At 42.7% G+C, this 19,346-nt stretch overlaps 1 protein-coding gene across 1 annotated transcript in view; it reads left to right on the forward strand.

The window, feature by feature from the left end:
• The window catches only part of DPYSL3 (dihydropyrimidinase-like 3), a 33,785-nt gene extending 14,705 nt beyond the window's left edge, over positions 1 to 19,080 (forward strand). The window contains exons 6-13 of the mRNA XM_010158971.1: positions 2,743 to 2,811; positions 4,837 to 4,957; positions 5,858 to 6,014; positions 10,341 to 10,482; positions 12,082 to 12,252; positions 14,037 to 14,216; positions 16,228 to 16,393; positions 18,071 to 19,080. Coding sequence (XP_010157273.1) covers positions 2,743 to 2,811; positions 4,837 to 4,957; positions 5,858 to 6,014; positions 10,341 to 10,482; positions 12,082 to 12,252; positions 14,037 to 14,216; positions 16,228 to 16,393; positions 18,071 to 18,162 — 1,098 coding nt within the window. The 3' untranslated portion in view covers positions 18,163 to 19,080. The remainder of the gene's footprint in view (positions 1 to 2,742; positions 2,812 to 4,836; positions 4,958 to 5,857; positions 6,015 to 10,340; positions 10,483 to 12,081; positions 12,253 to 14,036; positions 14,217 to 16,227; positions 16,394 to 18,070) is intronic.
• Positions 19,081 to 19,346: the final 266 nt, after the last annotated feature.

A 19,346-nucleotide genomic window follows, 5' to 3' on the forward strand; every position in this document is an offset into this window, starting at 1 on the left:
TGGTAAAACTCTCAGACCTGTTTACTTTTGAGTAAAGAAATTCTCATAAATCTCTGAAGTTTGAGAATAAGAAACCACCATGATCTTGTAAACATTTCAAAAGTGTGCATAAAGTGTAAGTCATGCTCTTTGAAGATGCCTCTCAGAACTGGAAAACCGGGCTCAAATTCAGTACGTTCCATTAAAATGACCTGGATCCCCAGCGCAGTCGTTGCAGGTCAGGTCCCAAGCATAGGTAGTGTCCTCACCCTGGAGTGTGCCGTAGCTCTGATCTGTGCCACAGCACATCGGAAGAAAAAAACAGCAGTCGATAGTAAACCTTCTGCTGGTCTTTCAGAGGCCAGGATTCCCCTATAAAACAGAATATGTGGGTTGGGAGGGTGTTGTTATGATCCTCTACATCTGTGGCAGATGAATCTCATATGGCTGTTGCGGAGTTGTCTCCCTCCTCTGATCCCTTGTACATGTACAGAGCCCCTCTGAGGTCCGTGAGGCTCCGAGTGAGCTGACTGATTTATCTGCTGAGCTCTTTATCTGCTGGCTTATCCGCTCAGGACTAGGCTGCAGAGCTGACAGGGAAATTACTGTAGCTAAAAACAAGTTGTCTTTGAGATCTAGACTAGGGAAGCCACCTTGTGTCATGGTTAATAGAGAACCTCAGGTGAACGTTTGAGTGGTTGGGCAGTGTGTAAGGGCTCTTGCCTATATGGGTTTATTTTGTTGTTTTTCTGTCTGTGGGATTCTGTCCTTTATCTGCCTGGTAAGAATTTACCCTCTTTGAGAGCCTTCTTTCCCTTTTCCCTTCAAGTTTGGCTGAAATAACCACTGGGCTCAAAAGTTACTCCTGAGGAGTCAACAGGCACATACAGTGCAATTGTGTCCTTCCCCCACTGAAACCAGGTGAAAATCCTCATTTGGATTCAAGAGGGAAAAAAAGGCTGATTTCACATGAAATTTAGCATGATTTAAAATGACCAAAATATAAAATTTATAGTTTTAATACAACAGAAAATACCCAGTAGAATGAAAATTAATAATAAGAAACATAAGTCATCGGTATTACTGTAGGAGTGGCAAAGTGGAACAAATCAAATGGCACCCGTGATGTTTTGGTACGTTCCCCATTAAAGTCAAAGCGCGCTCGTGGAATTGCATTTCTAATAGAAATCTGTTTCAGTTACGTTTTAATTTGATCAGCTTTAATATACAGCCATGGAATATGAACATACAGGACAGAAAAATTATTAGGAAAAGAAAAAGTAGTAAAGAAATGTGAATTATGTTATACATCAACATATTTCTTGACCATTGCCACGTCTCATAAAATCAGTCTTATGCGTTTATTTAGGCTTATTTGGATAGTGAAAAGAAAGCTGCCTGCAGGGAGGTTTTTCAGGACTATCCTGTGTGAAAACACAAATTTGATCTTATCAAACAAATATTCTATCTTATCAGCACTATCAAATCCTCTTACAGTGGGTAATTTTATCATTTTAGCTGATTTTATGATTTCCTTCAAGATGCAAACCTATCCAATTTTGTGTAGCCATTCTTTGCCATCTTGCTTTTTTTAATGGTTATAACTTTATTTTTTGTTGAATTTTTATTGTCTGAAGTCTTTAACTGGTACTGTTCAGAACTGTTGCATTAATGATTTAGAACAGCTATTTTTAAGAATGCCCATGAAACATTATGTTTTTCTATCCAAAATATTCTTAATTACACAGCCAGGTTAATACGTTCCTATTAATGTCTCTTCAGCCTTGATTGACTGCAGTGAAGGCAAAAATATATGTGAATTTTAACTCACTCAGGATTTCCTGAAGCATGTTGGTAATGTGTGAGATTTTCACCCTCAGGGACCTGGGATCAAATATTTATTAGATGACACAGTAAAGTGTGTTCGGTAACTTCATCCTGGTCTCCGGGGGACATTTGTCTGTATCACATAGACATTATGTTTGCTGAACTCGGCTCATTAGAGCCCTGTGGGCAGGGCAAGCCAGGGTTGGAGGTACCATGGAAACTTTTTTCCGATACCACTGCTTGACCTTAAATTAAAAAATAAGTGAAGCTTTTTGTCTATTTTCTGACAAACCCCCATTGGTCCTGAGATGGGCTTTTTGGTGTGGACACAGTGCCCACACAACTATAGGATACTGTTTTGCTTTTGTAAAAACGTAATTTTCATGATTCACCCTGCAGGAGAAAAGTGTTACAGAAAGCAGGATGCCAAAGGCAAGACGTTGTTTGGTGAAGTGTCAGCAGTGCTAGATTTTAAGGAAGGTAACAGGCCTTCATGGATTGCAGCCAGAGAGGAACTTGTGCAAGAGAAGAAAGATTTGCAGGCTGGCAATATCCATAGTTACTATTTTAATATATTGATCGAAGGCTGTTCCCTGGGTTGGTGTCTTGGTGTCAAATAAGACTTTTTGGAGGGCAGAGGAGATACCTGATGGTGCAGCCCGATGGCTTAAGGCACAAACACGCTCTTATCGCACTGTGGAGACAAATCTTACCCCACAATCCATGCTGGCTGCGTGGATCAGACGCCGGGGTGGCATGGGACCAGTTTAGAGCCAGTGTTTTCAGTCCTGCTCCCCCAGCAGCAGGCTTACAGAGCTGCATTTGCACAGACAAAAAAGGGGCAGTCAGAAAATACGGCTGTTAATCTGCCAGAGGATGCCTGGTGCAAGGGTCCCGTCCTGGAGCGGTTGTCAGCGTTTATCTGCTGTGTTGCAGGAACAAAAGCGTATCCTGGAGATGGGAATCACTGGACCCGAGGGACATGCCCTGAGCAGGCCCGAGGAGGTAAGAGACGTCACTCATTTTGTCGTTCATGGCAATGTTTTGTTGAGCATGGAGCATTGGACCTTGGCTTCTGCATGTGCAGATGATAAAGGGATGCGTGGGGGAAGGCAAGAGTCTGCTTCTCCCACTGCCTCTTCCAGAATTATTCAAAGCCTTGAAAAGTCCAGGTCTCCTTCAGCCTGTTGATTTGCCTGAAATACCCTTTTGCTGCTGCAGCAGGTGCGTTCCCTCGGTCCGGGGATGAGCGTGCCCTTCTACACTCAGGAGCTGCAGGTCATGTATTTTTGAGTGTGAGCATTGCAATTTGATTTGTGACAACAAAGAAAGGGCTTGTGAGTGTAAAAATCAGCAGTGCAGCTTGTGGGTTAGGCTTTGGGAGTAACTACATTCATTAAAATGCTTTGGCAGAAAGCCTCCTACAAGATGCATGTGTATGTATATACCATGCATATGCACATGCCCACATATAAATCTACGTTTCTGCCATCAGATACATGTGTAGTAGAAATGCAGGCGGTAGAAATGCAAATAATTTGAGAATGGAAAGATGCTGCGAGGCAGCTCATTTTATGCAGCTCTCTTATAATAAAAAACAGGCTCTGCCAAGGATCATCTCTGGCATCTGGAAAGGGTTTCTTTAATGAGAAGAAAAAGGTGGAGACGTGTCGATGTCCCTTAATGTGCACAGTTCAGACCATTAATGGGATGGTGGAGGGCGGCAGTGGGAAGTGACTGCTTTCCTTGAAGACTAAAGAGACAAGGCCCTAGGGATTTGAGGCTAAACTTGAAGAGATTGTTGTGGTTTGCAGATCTTTATATAACCTCTCCCCAAGGCAAAAATAACTTAATTGGTCACATTCTTCTATTGAACTGTTTATGTACTTTTTCATTTTGCTGTTTAACTTCCACCTAAATTATTCTAAAAGAATTGAGTTGTTTCCTCTTAATGAGAACAAGGGCCTAAGGAAAATCTGCATTTCCACTTTCCAGAAAGGAATATTGAGTCTTTTTGACTGTGGTGCATCTGACCACCTCAGCCCCAGTGCTGAGGTGCAGAGGGCCTGCCTCCTTCCCTGGTCTTTGGCAGCCGCGTTTGGGGCTTCCACAGCAAATGTTGTGATAAAAGTCCTAGGAGAACCTGAAGTGACAGTCTGATTCAAGAAAAAAATATTTTGCAAAACTGTGAAGAATTAAGCCATGTGGTTTTGGAAGGGCTAAATTGCTCAGCATCTCTAGCATGATTCTTGGAGAGAAATTTCTGTACCATTGAGTCAGTATTTCCAGTCACAATGGAGTTTTAGGTATTAAAATGTTGATACTGTGAGTCCATCTGGGAAGGAGGTATAAATGTGATGAGTGGGGAAGGGAGTCTCCAGAGCCCCTGGGAAACTGCTCCTCTGTCTGAAGACAACTTCTTAGTGTGCCTACATCCCAGATGGCTCCCTGGGAGGAGATTGCCTTTACGCTTGCTGACAGAGGGGACTTACTGGGCAATGCTTCAAAGGCTTTTATGGATTATGGGCTAAATTCAGTCCATAGTGCTGAAGTTGCTGTTTGAGAATACTTTACATTCACTGTCATCCTTACGTAAAGATTGCAGAGGGTAAGCTGCCAGGGAGAGCTCAGTAGTTGTCTCCAGGCTGGGGCAATGTTTCCTTGCTTTGTTCTCCTTCCAACTACAGGGTAGAAGTCTGAGGCAGAAAGGTGGAAGGGAGGTAAGGAGGAGCTCTATCAGCTGCGTGAATGTCACTTTTCCTTGGGTGCAGGGAGCCAGGGAGCTGTATTTGTGTGTGGGCAGCTCTACCCCGTTGGTGAGTCCAGTCTGGCTGTGGTTACTACTAACGCAAAGTGTCTGAGGTTGTGTTAGCTCCCTCTTTCCCAGCACTGTGTCCATCTCTATGGAAAATGCAGGGTCAGTCCCTGAAGAATTCTTGCTAAAAAGTTGAGAAATATGACACATTCTCCAGTTCATTTTTTCTTCAGTCTGCTTTTGCACTTAACTCGTTTCCTTATTTTTTCCCTCAGCTTGAAGCAGAAGCAGTTTTCCGTGCCATCACCATTGCCAGTCGAATAAACTGCCCAGTGTACATCACCAAGGTGATGAGCAAGAGTGCGGCTGATATCATTGCACTGGCCAGAAAGAAAGGTAAGGGGCTTCCTTGTCTCTCCCAAGCTCTGATTTTTTGTTGAATAGAATCTCAGTGGAGAAACCTGTACGTCTTGACCCAAATCACAGGGAGACGTTACCAAAGAATGGTGACACCATTGCAGAGCCTAAATATTTAAGGCTGGGAAAGCTGAAGGGAGATCCTTCTGCATTTTTCAACTGAGAACCTCTCCCCACAACCCCTCATCCTCTTGAAGTTTGTGTTGTAACTCTTCTTTATCCTGTGATCCCTTTTACCTTTCCCTTTGCTGTATCTCTGCTCATGGGAGGGAGATATTTTCTTCTTAACAGGGCCTAGCATGTCCTCTGTGCCTTTTGGGGGTATTTCAGGGTATTACCCTCTGAGGGGTGGCTTGGGCAGCAAGCCGATTGTTAGAGGTGCTTGGTGCTCGCTCCTGGCCTTGCTGCTGAAGGCTGGATCCCCGTCAGATGGGATATTTGTGTTCTTGGAGACTTGGGAAATATGGTGCTGGAGACCATATGCTGCTATCTGCTGGTACTGTGCCTAACCTGGGAGTAGTAAAAAGGCATCTGGCTGCTGGAGCCCATCCTCCACCTAAATGCACTCCGAATTGGAGCGACAGAGAGAGAACATGGCTGTGATTAAAACAGTACAAATTAAAACCAGATCTGAACGGTCTCCTTCTGGATTAGAGAGGGAACTTTGTAAATATGCTGATCAAAAGCGTGTGCACCTCAGAGAGCCTCCTGATTAATTTTTTATCACACAGACAAAGCCAGGGCTACTTAATTTTCTGGGAGCTATGCTGGCCATGTAGCAATCTGTAAATTATACATGGCTGCATGCAGCAAGCAGCATAATGTGCTGAAAAGTGAGTGGATTGTAATCACTTCCTGTATATCTTTGCTATCCCCAAGGTCCCCTTGTTTTTGGAGAGCCGATCACTGCCAGCTTGGGGACAGATGGGACACATTACTGGAGCAAAAACTGGGCAAAGGCTGCAGCTTTTGTGACCTCGCCACCTCTGAGCCCTGATCCTACCACTCCAGATCACTTAAATTCACTCTTAGCATGGTAAGACCTTCATTACTTTTACAGGCTGATGGTCAGGCCAGCGGTTTCCTTTAGAGCCATCTCACATGAACAGCAGGGAAGAGGCAGTAGAAAACAAAGGGGTGTTATATCCCTGTGTTCAGGCTGTCAGTCGGGTGAGCAGGCATGGACCCCCATCTCCTGGTTAGCATGATAGAGGCAACTGCTGGCTATCGAGGAATTAATTCCTTTTCTTTCTGCTTTTCAAGTGATTCCTAGTTGTACAGCTAGATAAAGTCTTTCGCCTAGGACTTGGAGCTGGCTTTCTCCCTAGTTCTCTGTTTTCTCCAGCCAAGTTGTTAATACATGATTGGATGGCATCCTCACTGTCCAGCATAAGCAGCAGTCTGGTGGATAGACCATCCATCTGTGGGAATAGACTCAGTTTTAAGCCCTGGTCGTATCTAACAAGCACAGCTCCTGGAATCAGGGTTGTCCCTGAATGCAAAGATACCTGGAACTGAGAAAACTTTGCTGGTGCAGTTTTTGTGAAAGCTGGTGGAGGGCTGTAAGCTGTGAGCACTTCTGAGAATGAGGCTGTCACAAACTACATTGTAAGTGTTTGTAGCAGAATTCAGTGATTTTAACTCCTGTGTGTTGCAAACTTTTGACCTGGTAGTTTTCCTTCCTCTAGGATGCACCAAAATGATGCAAGTTTCCCTGTGTTTAGTTCTTGCAGCCTTGTTTTTACTTTTAGCTTGCCTCGTGTCTTTATATGTTTCAGGGTCCTCAAGCTGGAAGTCAGCACAGATTAGTGGTACATGTGGAGAAGGTACATCAGGCAGGAGAAAGAGGCCAGAGTGGATTGCAAAGGAGACTGTCAGGGACTCAGGTGGAGACAGGATAGGGTCATGGGCTGACTGTCTTCAGGTTGGCAGAGAGATGGTGTCACCAGAGAGATGAAAGGAATGTGGACAGCAGAGGGAGAAGTGTCTCTCTTATATAGAAAAGAAGACATCAGCAATGCCTTGCCAGCATCCCAGACTGTAAACCTATCCCTGAAAGTATTTTCTGCCTGTAGTCAACTGTGGGTCTTCTTTAGCTTAAGCAAAAGACCATCTGCTTTGAAATGGTATGGAAATTCACAGCTGAAGTCCCACCAGGACAGATTGCTAGAGCTGGAGTGAGGAACTCAACTTACCAGTCAAAACCTTATTGAATGCCATGTGTTGGCACTCATCTCACCTGCTGTCTACCCCTTCTAGGGTTTCCTGTGCTCTAGACAAAGCAGTAGAATTTGAACCCTAATAGTGACCCACTGGTCTTCAGCAGACGTTTCCTCCTGAGGTTAGTTTTCCACATGACTGCCAGGCAGGCTGTATGGCAGGCAGTGCCAGTGTGGCTGGTAATAGGAGGTTCCTTCATGTGTAATTCAGGCTTGGGCAGAGCTGCCCTTGAGGTGGATTCTGCCGTCAGTGCGTGCTGCTGCTGCAGCGTGCACACATCTCTCCCTGCACGCGGCAGGGCAGGCTGTGCCCTCCACCAAACCCAGGTTTTAATTCGGCTGCCCTAGTGATGCTGCATGCACAGCACTACCCATGGATGCGCAGCCGAGCTCAGGGTTACTGGCATTTCTGGTAAGAATACGCAGGAATTTATTCTGTTGTGAAGGTCTGGTAGGAGAAATAATTTTCCATAATTGAGCTTTCTGTTCCTTAAAATAAGGACAAGGAATTAAAACGACTTTTCTGGTCTGATCCAGCACTATGAAGAGTGAAGCTCATTGTGTGAGGGTGAGGCTCTTAGCCAGCACATGTGAATGTGTATCAGAATGTTTGGCTGTATCTTTTCCAGAATAGAGTCACAAAATAATAGTATGTAGGCCAAAACAGATTAGCTAAAATAACAAGAGAATTTTTAGAACCGGAATCCGAATAATGACTTTTTTTAAAGACTAACATCAGAAAGACTAACTGAGGAGTCACAGAAGTTTTCATTATCCTCCAAGCATGCAAAAATGCTTTTTTTTTTTCCTAGTGGCTTAAAGTCCTAGATCTTAAATGACAGCAGCTTAGCCTGCTTTCAGTTTTAATACTTTAATTCTATACTGTGAAACTAAAAAAAGAACTGAATATTTTATCAGTCTGCCATGCATTTGTGGGGAATTTTATGCAAGGATGATGGTAAAGACAGCATTTCATTTTTCTGTTGCACTGTTCATCAGGAGATCATTATTATACATTCATTAAAATGTCCTTATGACATTCTACCTCTGCAAGTATGCAGCATACTGCTTGTGCTGCTTTCACAGAAAGTGTTGATTTTTCACTTTGAAAAGTTGAATAGATAAAAATCCAGCATAGCTCATGAGGATTGGTCCTTGTTTTATCTATGGACATGAGGACCATCTTCTATGGTGTACTGGCGCATTATTGCCACTCTTTTGAAGCAGAGATGTGAGATCTTGGTGCCTCATGGCAGGCGTAATCTGCTGCAAAAGCCTTGTTTACAGGGAAGAATAAGATGACCAGGTATTGATGTGGCATTTAAAGATACACATATGTTCACTTTTAGTTCCCACCGCTCCTTCTTTTGTGGAGATGTTTTCCGTGGTGATCCCCTCTTGTCTTTCGGTTCTTGAGCTGCTCTGATGCTCATTCCCTATTTGACGGTAGGGTATAGCTGAACAGGAGGAGTGCCCACGTGCTTGACCACAAGGTAGGGGTTGGGGAGCTCTTGAGCTGTGTGCTTCAGCTGCAGAAGTCTTCTGTTGCCTAGACCGGGGAGTGCAGTGTGTCATTACGTGTCAGAGGAGAGGGAAAACGGAGTTCAGCGGAAGCAACTCCTTTTTATCTTTCAGGTGTAGGAGTTAATAGCGGAATAGCGTTAATAGTAAGGAGCGGAACATAACTCCAGGGAAAAGGGCGGTGGTACAGGGCCTGGCTGCGACATTCATGTTTTCATGGTCGTATTCCTCAGAGTGCAGAAAGCAGAGAGGGTAAGCCATGAGAAGATTAGCTGACAGAATAGGAGCAAGAAGGAAGAAACGGCATTGCAATCTTGTGACTTTATTGCTGTGTTAGAATAAATTAATGTTTAACTGATAGATTTGCTTTAGTCTTACGGAGTAACACCAGGCAGTCATTAATAATCAGTAATAGCTAAAACATCACTGCCCTTTCACTATTAAATACATGGGTTCAGCTTGTGCTGAAAACTGGATAGATGGATAGATGTGAGCATGGTGAAGAACCAGAAAAGAGGCCAAAAGAGGCTCTGACTGTCAGCAATCATTAGGGCTGGCAGCCCAGAAAATTGCATTAGGATTACTGGTCTGTGACCCTTTTTTCCTCTCTATTTGGCTATTTGTTAGCTTGCTGGAATCTAAATTTGTGGACCAGAATCATTCATACGTAATCAGTTAAAGAAAAGGATGACAGGCTCTTGGAGACATCACCCTTCTGGAGCGATGGAAGAGAAATCATAGTGTGTTTTAATGTGCTTGACTCCTGTACGATTAATCAAGTGCTAAAAATATCACCTGTTTCCTGTGGATATTGAAGAACCGGTTTTATTTCTGTGTTTCTATTTTTGCAAGATTCTGCGTATTGGCTATGTTCTTCCTTCTTATTCCCAAGAGAAGCTGTGATCCAGTTCTGCTCTGAAAAAAATTTTCACCAGGCAGGAAAAAAGGACTTGTTAAATAAAAGCATTACTCTTTGGTAGCTCTTTTTGTGTTTCACCCCATGCCTTTTTCTGTGTAAGACCTTTAAATTAGCAAAATCCAGAGCACATGTTTGACTTGCACTGTTCCTTTCTTTGCTTAATTAGAAGACTACCTGATAAAAGACTTTTCTTCCTTTTTTATTTTCATGGTTCTGTTTTGGAAGGTCAGTCAAGAAATATTTGTGTAAAAATTGCAAGAAAAATATATGTGCAGGGGAGAAACACAGGAAAACAAGCTTGATGCTTATAATTTTGCATTGTAAAATCTGCCGTGATTTTTCAACATGGTTATCAATTAATTTACCTTGAGAGTGGTAGGCATTTCATCCAAGCTTCTGATCATTTCATTAATCCTGGAATAATCCTTTGTCCTGGTTGGTGGGCTTGTGCCTGATCTCTGTTGATAAGCAGCTGGGAACCCGAGGGAGCTGTAATCTGGAGTTCAGGGACTTCCATGGGAAAGTGATACCAGTGCCATTGTTGCTCTTCAATGATCTGTAGCCAACATGTAAATGCTGCTGATGTGATTTACAGCCTATGCCTTCGGGGTGTAGGCTTGAAAGGTCCATGCACAGCTAGTCTGAGCCCAAGGTAACCTTGGTGTGGGGCCTGGTCTAAACCTTCTGTGTGTTAACTCCACAGTGGGGACCTGCAGGTGACGGGAAGTGGACACTGCCCGTATAGCACTGCCCAGAAAGCCATTGGAAAGGACAACTTCACTATGATTCCTGAAGGGGTCAATGGAATTGAGGAAAGAATGACTGTTGTCTGGGACAAGGCTGTAGTAAGTAATTACTTGCTTTTACGGACTAAAAAGAAATTTGAGTGTTGGCTGAATAATGAAAGCCAGTACTTAAGTGACTTTCTAACATATTTCTGAGAATTCCCTGAGAGAGCGCTACTATGAGGTGGATTATTTCAAAACCCTCTCATTTTGTAAACTCAGGGCTGTGTTTCCCTTTTGACAGTGCAACACCATCATGTTTTATGTGACCCGAGGCTTCACAGACTACATCGCTCAATTTTCCAGTTGTGTCAGAGTAGATGCTTCTCAGAGATATAGGATCTGGAGCAGTTAATGATTTTGAAGTGGACCCCATATAAACGTGATGAGTGGATTGTTTGAATTTGGGAAGTGTCTCATCGTTTTTGAGAAATTACAAATGGATGGCAGTTGAGCCTCAGGCTAGACTGTGAAATGCTTTGAAGGAGAACACTGCATGTAATTCTTACTGGCATGTTTTACGGTGGGGTGCCAGTATAAGTTAGCCATTTTTTTAATGGTTCCATGGAACCTAATATATAGCGGTGTTCTCCCTCCATTGTCCGACTTCACACACCCCCCCATGCACACACTCACACTCATTACCTTAGACTGCATTGCACTCAAATGCGTGTTGCAAACTGGGAAGCAGTAGTAGTTACAACACTCTCCTGAGCACTTCTCACAGACTGTGCTGAACATCCAGTTTCTTCAGCGACCGCTACTGAGATTCCAAGCACAGAGGCAGCTGCAGGTATCTGCCATGTAGAAGCAGAGTGGGGAAGCAAGCAAAGTCCAGCCAGCGATATTTCCCTTTTGTTACTCCTGCAAAGGGAAGGAGCTGCAGCAGGGGCTGCAACATGAGATTTACATCTGGTAACATTCAGTCCTGGACCACTGAGTAGCTTATATTTTGCAAATCTCATGTTTAACCAGGTAGGAGCTAAGCGTTTATTTAATAGTAAAAAGGTTGGCATTCTTGTTCTTCCTTGGAATGTTGCTCTTGCTTATTGCCAGGGAAGACCCCAAAATATTCAACTGAAAAATCAAAAGGCTGCTGTGGACAGCTGCAATTAATCCATCACCGACTGTATAAAAAGTTCAATTGGTAGTGACATTTCTCCAGGCAATGACTTTATACCCGGGGTTGTTTTACTTAGATTAGTAGGTTTGGTGATACTGATAGTAGAAGGGACTTAATTTGCAAGAAATATTTCTAAAAGATCCGGAATCGTGGTCTTTTATTTAATCTTGTAATATTCTCATAAGTTTCTGTGTTTTAAAATCATTAAAGCATTCAACTGGAAATGACTAGGACGAACACCAGAACACTTAGGCATCAGTGTGTCGAGAAAGGGTCCTTGGATAACTGAGCAACCTGATGGTGTCATCTGCATTAAGGTTTTATTGGCTGTTCTTTGGGATGCCAGGAGTTACACGTTTACTTATTTGAAACTCCCATGCCTTGTATAAAAACCTGCTTGATAAAACCTCTGTTTCATGCATCACTGCCATCTCTACGAACCACACGCCCTCCCGTTATCTCCCTCATCGTTCCGCACTCTGAATAGTAAATCCTCATTTTATAAACATGTTTTCCTGAAGTCACATTGTTTTTAGGCCACAGGTAAGATGGACGAGAGCCAGTTTGTAGCTGTCACCAGCACCAATGCTGCCAAAATCTTTAATCTGTATCCAAGAAAAGGACGGATCGCTGTAGGATCGGATGCTGATGTGGTTATTTGGGATCCTGATAAGGTGAAGACTATAACAGCTAAAAGCCATAAATCGGTAAGGAGAAAAGGAAAACCAGCAAGAAAAGAGAAATGTCACTGTTGCTTTTCAAATGTTGATCTAATTCATGTGAACACCAAATATATAGGATACAAAGGAGTGATGTAACTGCCTACTCTGGTTCTGAAATGGGTAAATATTTCTGAAGTATCGATATCTTGCATCGGAAGCACTGGGATCAGGAAGGATTTATTTTGTCTCTGCATATTTCATCGCACTATTTTTTTGCGTGCTTGTGGCAGATCTGTAACAAGGTGTGAATCAGCAGGTCTGCAGCTGAAGTTAGTACAGCTGTGATGATGAATTTTAAACCAGCTCACTGTTTTTGCTCACCTGAAAAGCATCTGATACTCTAAATTGCACGTTTAAATCACTAGTATTATAAATTGTGACAGATGATTAAATATTTGGATAATGCAGCTCTGAGCAGCTTCATGGCTGAGGTTTTCTATTTCATTCCAAAGCTTTGCTGCATACTTCTCTGCCCTTAGTGCTGAGTAGTAGTGACTCACAGTTGCTTCAATTTTGACAGTGACAGGGTTTGTCTTATGTGTTGTGTATCTCAAAGTTGTTACCTTATTGTTCAGTACTTTGGTCTTTTATATTGGGGAATTCTTCCAAATGTTTTACAGGAAATCAAATAATATGTGTTATATTAAAAAGACACAGACCTTTAGAAACCTTTAAAAAGTAAGTGTAGGTGATTCAGTTTCTATTTCTCAGTTTTGGGATCTCTCTGTATTTTCAAGAAAGTGCTAATCACCTGCCTACTGACAGTCATTCCCATTTAGATTCAGGCTTTCCTGGTCCTTTCTGGGCTTTTTTTCCAGACAGAAATATTTGTGCTGGCCCCTTTGAAATTCCCTTACACAGTTACATCACATGTATGGTGGGTACCTCTGGGTATCTGGCAGCTGAGTCAATTTTCCTTCTTATGAGGGCTATCGCACTGCTAGAGGCTCTGGATAAATATGGGAAGTCCTCAAAAACAAATGAGATGAAGCCCTGATGGAAACTGAGCAATAAAAGTAAAAGTCTGATCCAGGAAAGTCTGATCAAAGATATTCTTTGTAATAATTTAATATTGAAATGCATTCCTTTTCATTCAGACAAAACAATTTTATACAGATCATAGAATCACAGAATGGTTTGGGTTGGAAGGGACCTTAAAGATCATCTAGTTCCAACCCCCCTGCCATGGGCCGGGCCGCCTTGTGCTTGGGATTGCCCCGGCCCAGGAGCAGGACCTTGCACTTGGCCTTGTTGAACTCCATGAGGTTGGCAGTGGCCCACCTCTTCAGCCTGTCCAGGTCCCTCTGGATGGCATCCCTTCCCTCCAGCGTGTCGACCGCGCCACACAGCTTGGTGTCATCGGCAAACTTGCTGAGGGTGCACTCAATGCCGTCATCCATGTCACTGACAAAGCTGCTAAACAGTACCGGTCCCAACACTGACCCCTGAGGAACGCTGCTTGCTACTGGTCTCCCCTCAGACATTGAGCTATTGACCACCACTCTGAGTGCGGCCATCCAGCCTGTTCTTTGTCCATTGAGTGGTCCATCCGTCAAATCCACGTCTCTCCAGTTTAGAGACAAGGATGTCGTGTGGGACAGTATTGAAGGCTTTGCACAAGTCCAGATAGATGACGTCAGTTGAGATAGATGTCAGTTGAGTTAGATGACATCAGTTGTCTAGAACTATGACTACAAATGCAGATTGTAAATTACTAACTGCGAAGATCTTGTGCTGAACTTGCAGTGAGTATGTTGGTTGATCCCCAGGCTGTTGAGTACAACATCTTTGAAGGAATGGAGTGTCATGGTGCCCCACTCGTGGTCATAAGCCAAGGGAAGATTGTGTTTGAAGATGGAAATCTGCACGTAAATAAGGGAATGGGTCGCTTCATCCCTCGCAAACCTTTCCCTGAATACCTTTACCAGCGCATCAAAATCAGGAATAAGGTAATGTCAGATTAATCTTAATCTTCTTTATAGCCATACACACTTGGAACCACAGTAGCACATGGGTTTTTTTTAATTATTGTGCTAATATGAGACTATATCATCTGGACTATGTATGACTCATTCAAAATGTGACCAAAAACCTTGTTCCTCTGCAAGTGTGAACTGATGTAACTTTACACCATGAGCTTCAGTGGGTAGAGCACTTAAATGCCAGTTGGGCATATTTGTCTGGTGTCCAGCTGTGCAAACTTTTGAAGGGACCTGGAATAATAATTAAATTTACTTTTAGTTAAAATTCAGGAAGAAGATAGAGCTTCTTTGGAAGGAGGGTTAGCCAGAAGAAAACCAGAATTTTACATTACTAAGCTTTGCATACTCAACAGCCACACACCAGAGAGGAGCATGCAAGCCAGAGATACTCATCGTATCTGGCATCTCTGAACTGTTGTTGGTGCATTCGCTGAACTGATTATTAGCAGCATTTATAGTGGTGTCTTGTACCAGGTGTTTGTACAAACGTAACTGGGCCAAGTAACCTGTGTCTTGCAAGCGGGCCTGGATTTTAGGAAAAGCTTTTGATTTTAGGAAAAGCTTTTGATTTTAGGTACTTAGGATAGGTCTGCAAAAGGGCAAAGAAAGGGAATGGCATTTTTGCTCTTGCAGCTCCCTCTGGTGCCAGACGAGAGGTAGGGAGACCAGATCCACATCCGTGTTTCTTTTCCCACTATTGAATTTTATCGATTAGAAATATTTAGAAAAACCCAGTGATGGTCGTATCAGCCACCATTTGAATATGCCAGTCCACGACAAAGGAATATGGAAAAAAACATGTCTAACAAGGGGCTGCAGAGCTGTAACTGGCACAGGATAGCAGTACATTTATCCCTTGAGCAGGGATAGCACTGTAAATTCCTGCCGTTGTGGGTCCCTGGAAGATGGATTCATTGCTGTGATCAGCAGCTGCTCCCTTCTAGGCATTAGTTTTGGCTCAGCCTGCGAGACAGTGGCTGTTCTGAGCCTGATGTCCCCATCACCAAAAGCAAGGAAAAGGCATTAATTTTTGTAAGAGCTCCCTGAAATCCCTATGAATGGTGTCCTTCTAAATGGTATTTTCATTTCACTGTTAACCTGTTGGGGAAATGGCTCTGAAACAATAATCTTGTAAGCTACAGATTTCTGATCTTTTTGATGAGGTTTGGATTCTGCGATTCAATGGCTTCAGGCTTATCCTGAAAATTGAACTATTTTAAAAAAATATTATTTCCTAGATTCCTGTGATTTTAAGGCTGTTTTGATTTGTTTCTTTCTCACATTCCTTACAGGAACTGTACAGGAATAAAATCTAGAGACCTCAAACTGAAATCAGAGCTCAAATGACAGATAACTATTGACAAATAATGAGCGATGGGTCCCATGCCACAGTCTAGCGTAGAATTGGTTCTCTAGTTGATTACAAGAAGTAGAGATTTCTGAAATTTTAATTTACAAATGGCCACCACTTTTGAATGCGTGCTAATGAGGATAATGAGATGTCTGGAGGGGAGAAGCAGAGAAAACACAGGTAGGAGTGAAACTGCTGCAGTCAGTATAGGGGGTATCAGTCTTGCAACAACCAAAGTGTGGGATTCAGCAGCTGAACCAACCCTGTTGAAAAGCCTCTGAATGGAGAGGGACAAGGTGATGGTGAATGATCTTACCTAAAATAAATATCTTAGGTAGGTCAGACCTGTTGTTCTTTTGAATCCCATTTCTCCCCACTGACTGTGAAGGAAGACTAGTAAGGATCTCTCTCATAATTTTTATAGATACAAAATTGAGGGAGGAAGCGTTATAATTTCCTTTTATATAAAGCAGACTGCAGCTTTGATGAAGTTTTAGATGTGTTTTTAATTCAGCTAATGCAGAATATAGCTCTCTGCTCGGTGGTCTCTGCCTATAGGCAGGAGTATCATTAGGGAGCATGAGCAGAGCATTCAGTGTCTGGATTTTTATTCTCCTCTTGATCTAGGTGGGAGGACTGCAAGGAGTCTCCAGGGGAATGTATGATGGGCCTGTGTATGAAATCCCAGCTACGCCAAAATACGCAACTCCTGCACCCTCAACTAAATCCTCCCCTGCCAAAAACCAGCCCCCACCAATCAGAAACCTCCATCAATCCAATTTTAGCTTATCAGGTAAGTCATATCAGAAATGTTTTTAATCCACGAGTATGGATTATTGGTGATAAATTTCAATTATAATTACCTCTTTCATCAAATATGAAAGGATTATGTATACTCACATACAGGCATATACTTATATACATATGTTTTTATACATTAAATTTACAAATTGGAAAATGTTTGCAGTGTAAATTTTTTTTTCTGCCTGCAGTCTTTAGCATTTTTTACCCAATCATTAGAGTTAGCCGAGGTTAATGCTACTGAGGCCCCTTGGTGGTATGTGTACAGCTGATGGGACTTGGGTCTGGTGCAACCCATGTGGCTCAGACATCTCAGATTTCTTTCCTGCTGCTCACCAGAAACTTCTAGACATGGAAACCTCAACTGTCCTTCTCCATGGTCACAAATCATGTGCAGAAGCTATTCATGTACGGATTAGAATACTTCTTGTCCTCTTTGCTCTTGGTTCCCAAAACGTTTTCCATGGTACATTAAAAAACAGACTGGAAAAATCAGTCCTTTGGGGATGTTGGAAGCAATTCTTGTAATTTAGAGATAATTACAAGTGTGTCAAATCCTCATCCTTCAAAAGTCTACAGCCCAGTTGGTAAATAAGTGGCTCCCTATGCTGTTATGTAAGTCATTGGATTTTCTCCCCTGTGGGACCCGATGTTGGAATTTTTGCCCCTGTCAGATGCTGTCTTTAGAAACTAAATGAAACTTCTGGAAGAAAGCCCAAGGAGAGCAAGTATTTTAAAAATCCTTCTAGGGAGTGGAAGTATATTTTTGTCCATACACCTGGGACCATGGTGAGCACACAGAGATACGTACAGCTTTATAAAGCAAAAAAGTGCTTAGAAATTTGACCTCTAATAATAATACCTGATAAGTGGGATTTTCGTAAGCATTAGAAGCTGTGGTTTCAGTCTATTGTTGGATCTGGGTATTACCAAGGCATCTAGTGCTATGAATTTGATCCGAACCAGGCAAATGCACGTTAGCGTGTTTTTATGAAATGAAGCAGAACCAGAGGCTATGATAGCATTTAAAATGATCCTACGCTTTTACGGTAGTCTTACATTGCCTTTAGGAAGCTGTGCGATCAGGCAGCATTTAGCCTGGCGGAAAGCCTGCCGTCACCTTAACCTTACCCTTTCAACGTTTTTAAAAGCAGTTTGAAGTGCGAATGAGTTTAAATCAGCTCAGTGTTACTTGCCTGATGGATTTATGCTCACTAACATCACATTTACTGTACTGTTGACCCACGGACTCAGTGGGGACAGGTATTATCAATGAGGCAGGTTTGAAAAAATCCACTCTGCACATACTCGTTTGGGTTTTTTTTCTAGTTAAAACTCCTGTTTTCTGTCAGGGTCTGATCTCACGAAGGGAACCCAATCTGTAGGCTGTCATCCCTGCATGGGCTCTTCAAGTCAGTGGCACACAACTCCCCATGTAGGGGGAGCATCAATCACATTTCAGCCTACACTTCTCATTGAAGACAAGTGGAGCTAGGCACAGAAACTTGCCTCCAAGGTCTGTTCAGCAACTTCAATCAGGGGTCTGGCTCAGGAGAGACCAGCTGATGGTGATGTGAGGGGCACACAGCCGGAACTAGCCAGGTAACATCTCACTGCTGATGGTTTTTCCCTTTTCATCACTTTGTTTCCTGATTCTCTCCTGCTGCAGGAGCTCAGATAGATGACAACAACCCACGCCGTACGGGCCACCGCATCGTGGCACCTCCTGGGGGTCGCTCTAATATTACCAGTCTTGGCTGAAAGATGATGATGGACAGAAACACCAGGATGAAGGATCGTGGGAATAATATCCGTTCCCTTCAATATCTGTGTTACTGAACCCACAGTTTTATTTGGTACTAATGGAAATAAAGAATGAAATGTCTTTCTTTTTTTTGTATAGGAAGAGGTGATAATAGTGTGGTGTGTTTGCTTGGAACTACTTGCCTCACAATTGTGCTTTCATGCCATAGTCACCTTAAAGCATGGTGCTTCCATTGCCCCTTTAGTGACTACAGGTTTTAGCTTTGTCTCGTAACTGAATGGTGGTTCCTTTGCACCCTTTCCTTGTATTAGAGTAGGTAATGCATGTTACTGAGTTATTTATGCAAGTTGCATTCTGTGAGTGAGTCCCTTTAGAACACGTTGCCAACAACTGACTAGACACAATGCCAAGATTAATGTCCGTATTTGAAGAACACCACCAAAAACACTTATGAAGGAAGAAAATGGCCATCTTTAAAGTAGGCAGTAGAGTAGTATAAGCAGCTTCTGTTTCACCTTTAATTTATTATAAGCCCAAGAAGCACTTCTCAGACACAGAGAATCACCGGGACACGTAACGACAAATGGTCTCCATAGCACTTGTCTGTTCCCACTCAGTACGTTCCAAGTCTGTGTCCTTCTTGTTTCTGTTTTAGACAGAGCCATAATTTATACATACCAATGCCATTGCCACCCCTGCAGGGATTTCTCCACCTGGGCAGTAGTGCTCTCCTTCTGCATGAGATTTTTGGTACTTACAGATAATCCAAGTTGCCGTCGGATTTTTAAAGTTTTTTGTACAAAGTTTTTCCTTTGTAATCACATGCATTTTTACTTACTCTACCGTATCAAGATCTACTAGTTGTGGTTCAATTTCTGAATTCAAAGCTTGTGAAATAAAGGAAATTAATTGATGGGTAAGCGTCTTCCTCTGCTTTCCAGTGCTGTTGCTCAATGATTGAAAATGTAGAATGGAGAAACTCAACAGAATCTGTCTTTTAGGTTGACATCATGTGAAATAAACCTCCTTCGATCACAAGGAGTGTTAAATGTATAGGTGTCTGCATATGCATATTATAGTATGCCATAATCTGTCTTAATTAGAGCTCACAGTAAAAATACATGTAACTGTTTACATTGCAGCTGCCTCAGTTTTGGCTAAGTGAGACCTAAATTATCTT

Source organism: Eurypyga helias, unplaced genomic scaffold (genome assembly GCF_000690775.1).
Source record: "Eurypyga helias isolate BGI_N326 unplaced genomic scaffold, ASM69077v1 scaffold31549, whole genome shotgun sequence".
In the NCBI taxonomy this organism is placed as follows: domain Eukaryota; kingdom Metazoa; phylum Chordata; class Aves; order Eurypygiformes; family Eurypygidae; genus Eurypyga; species Eurypyga helias.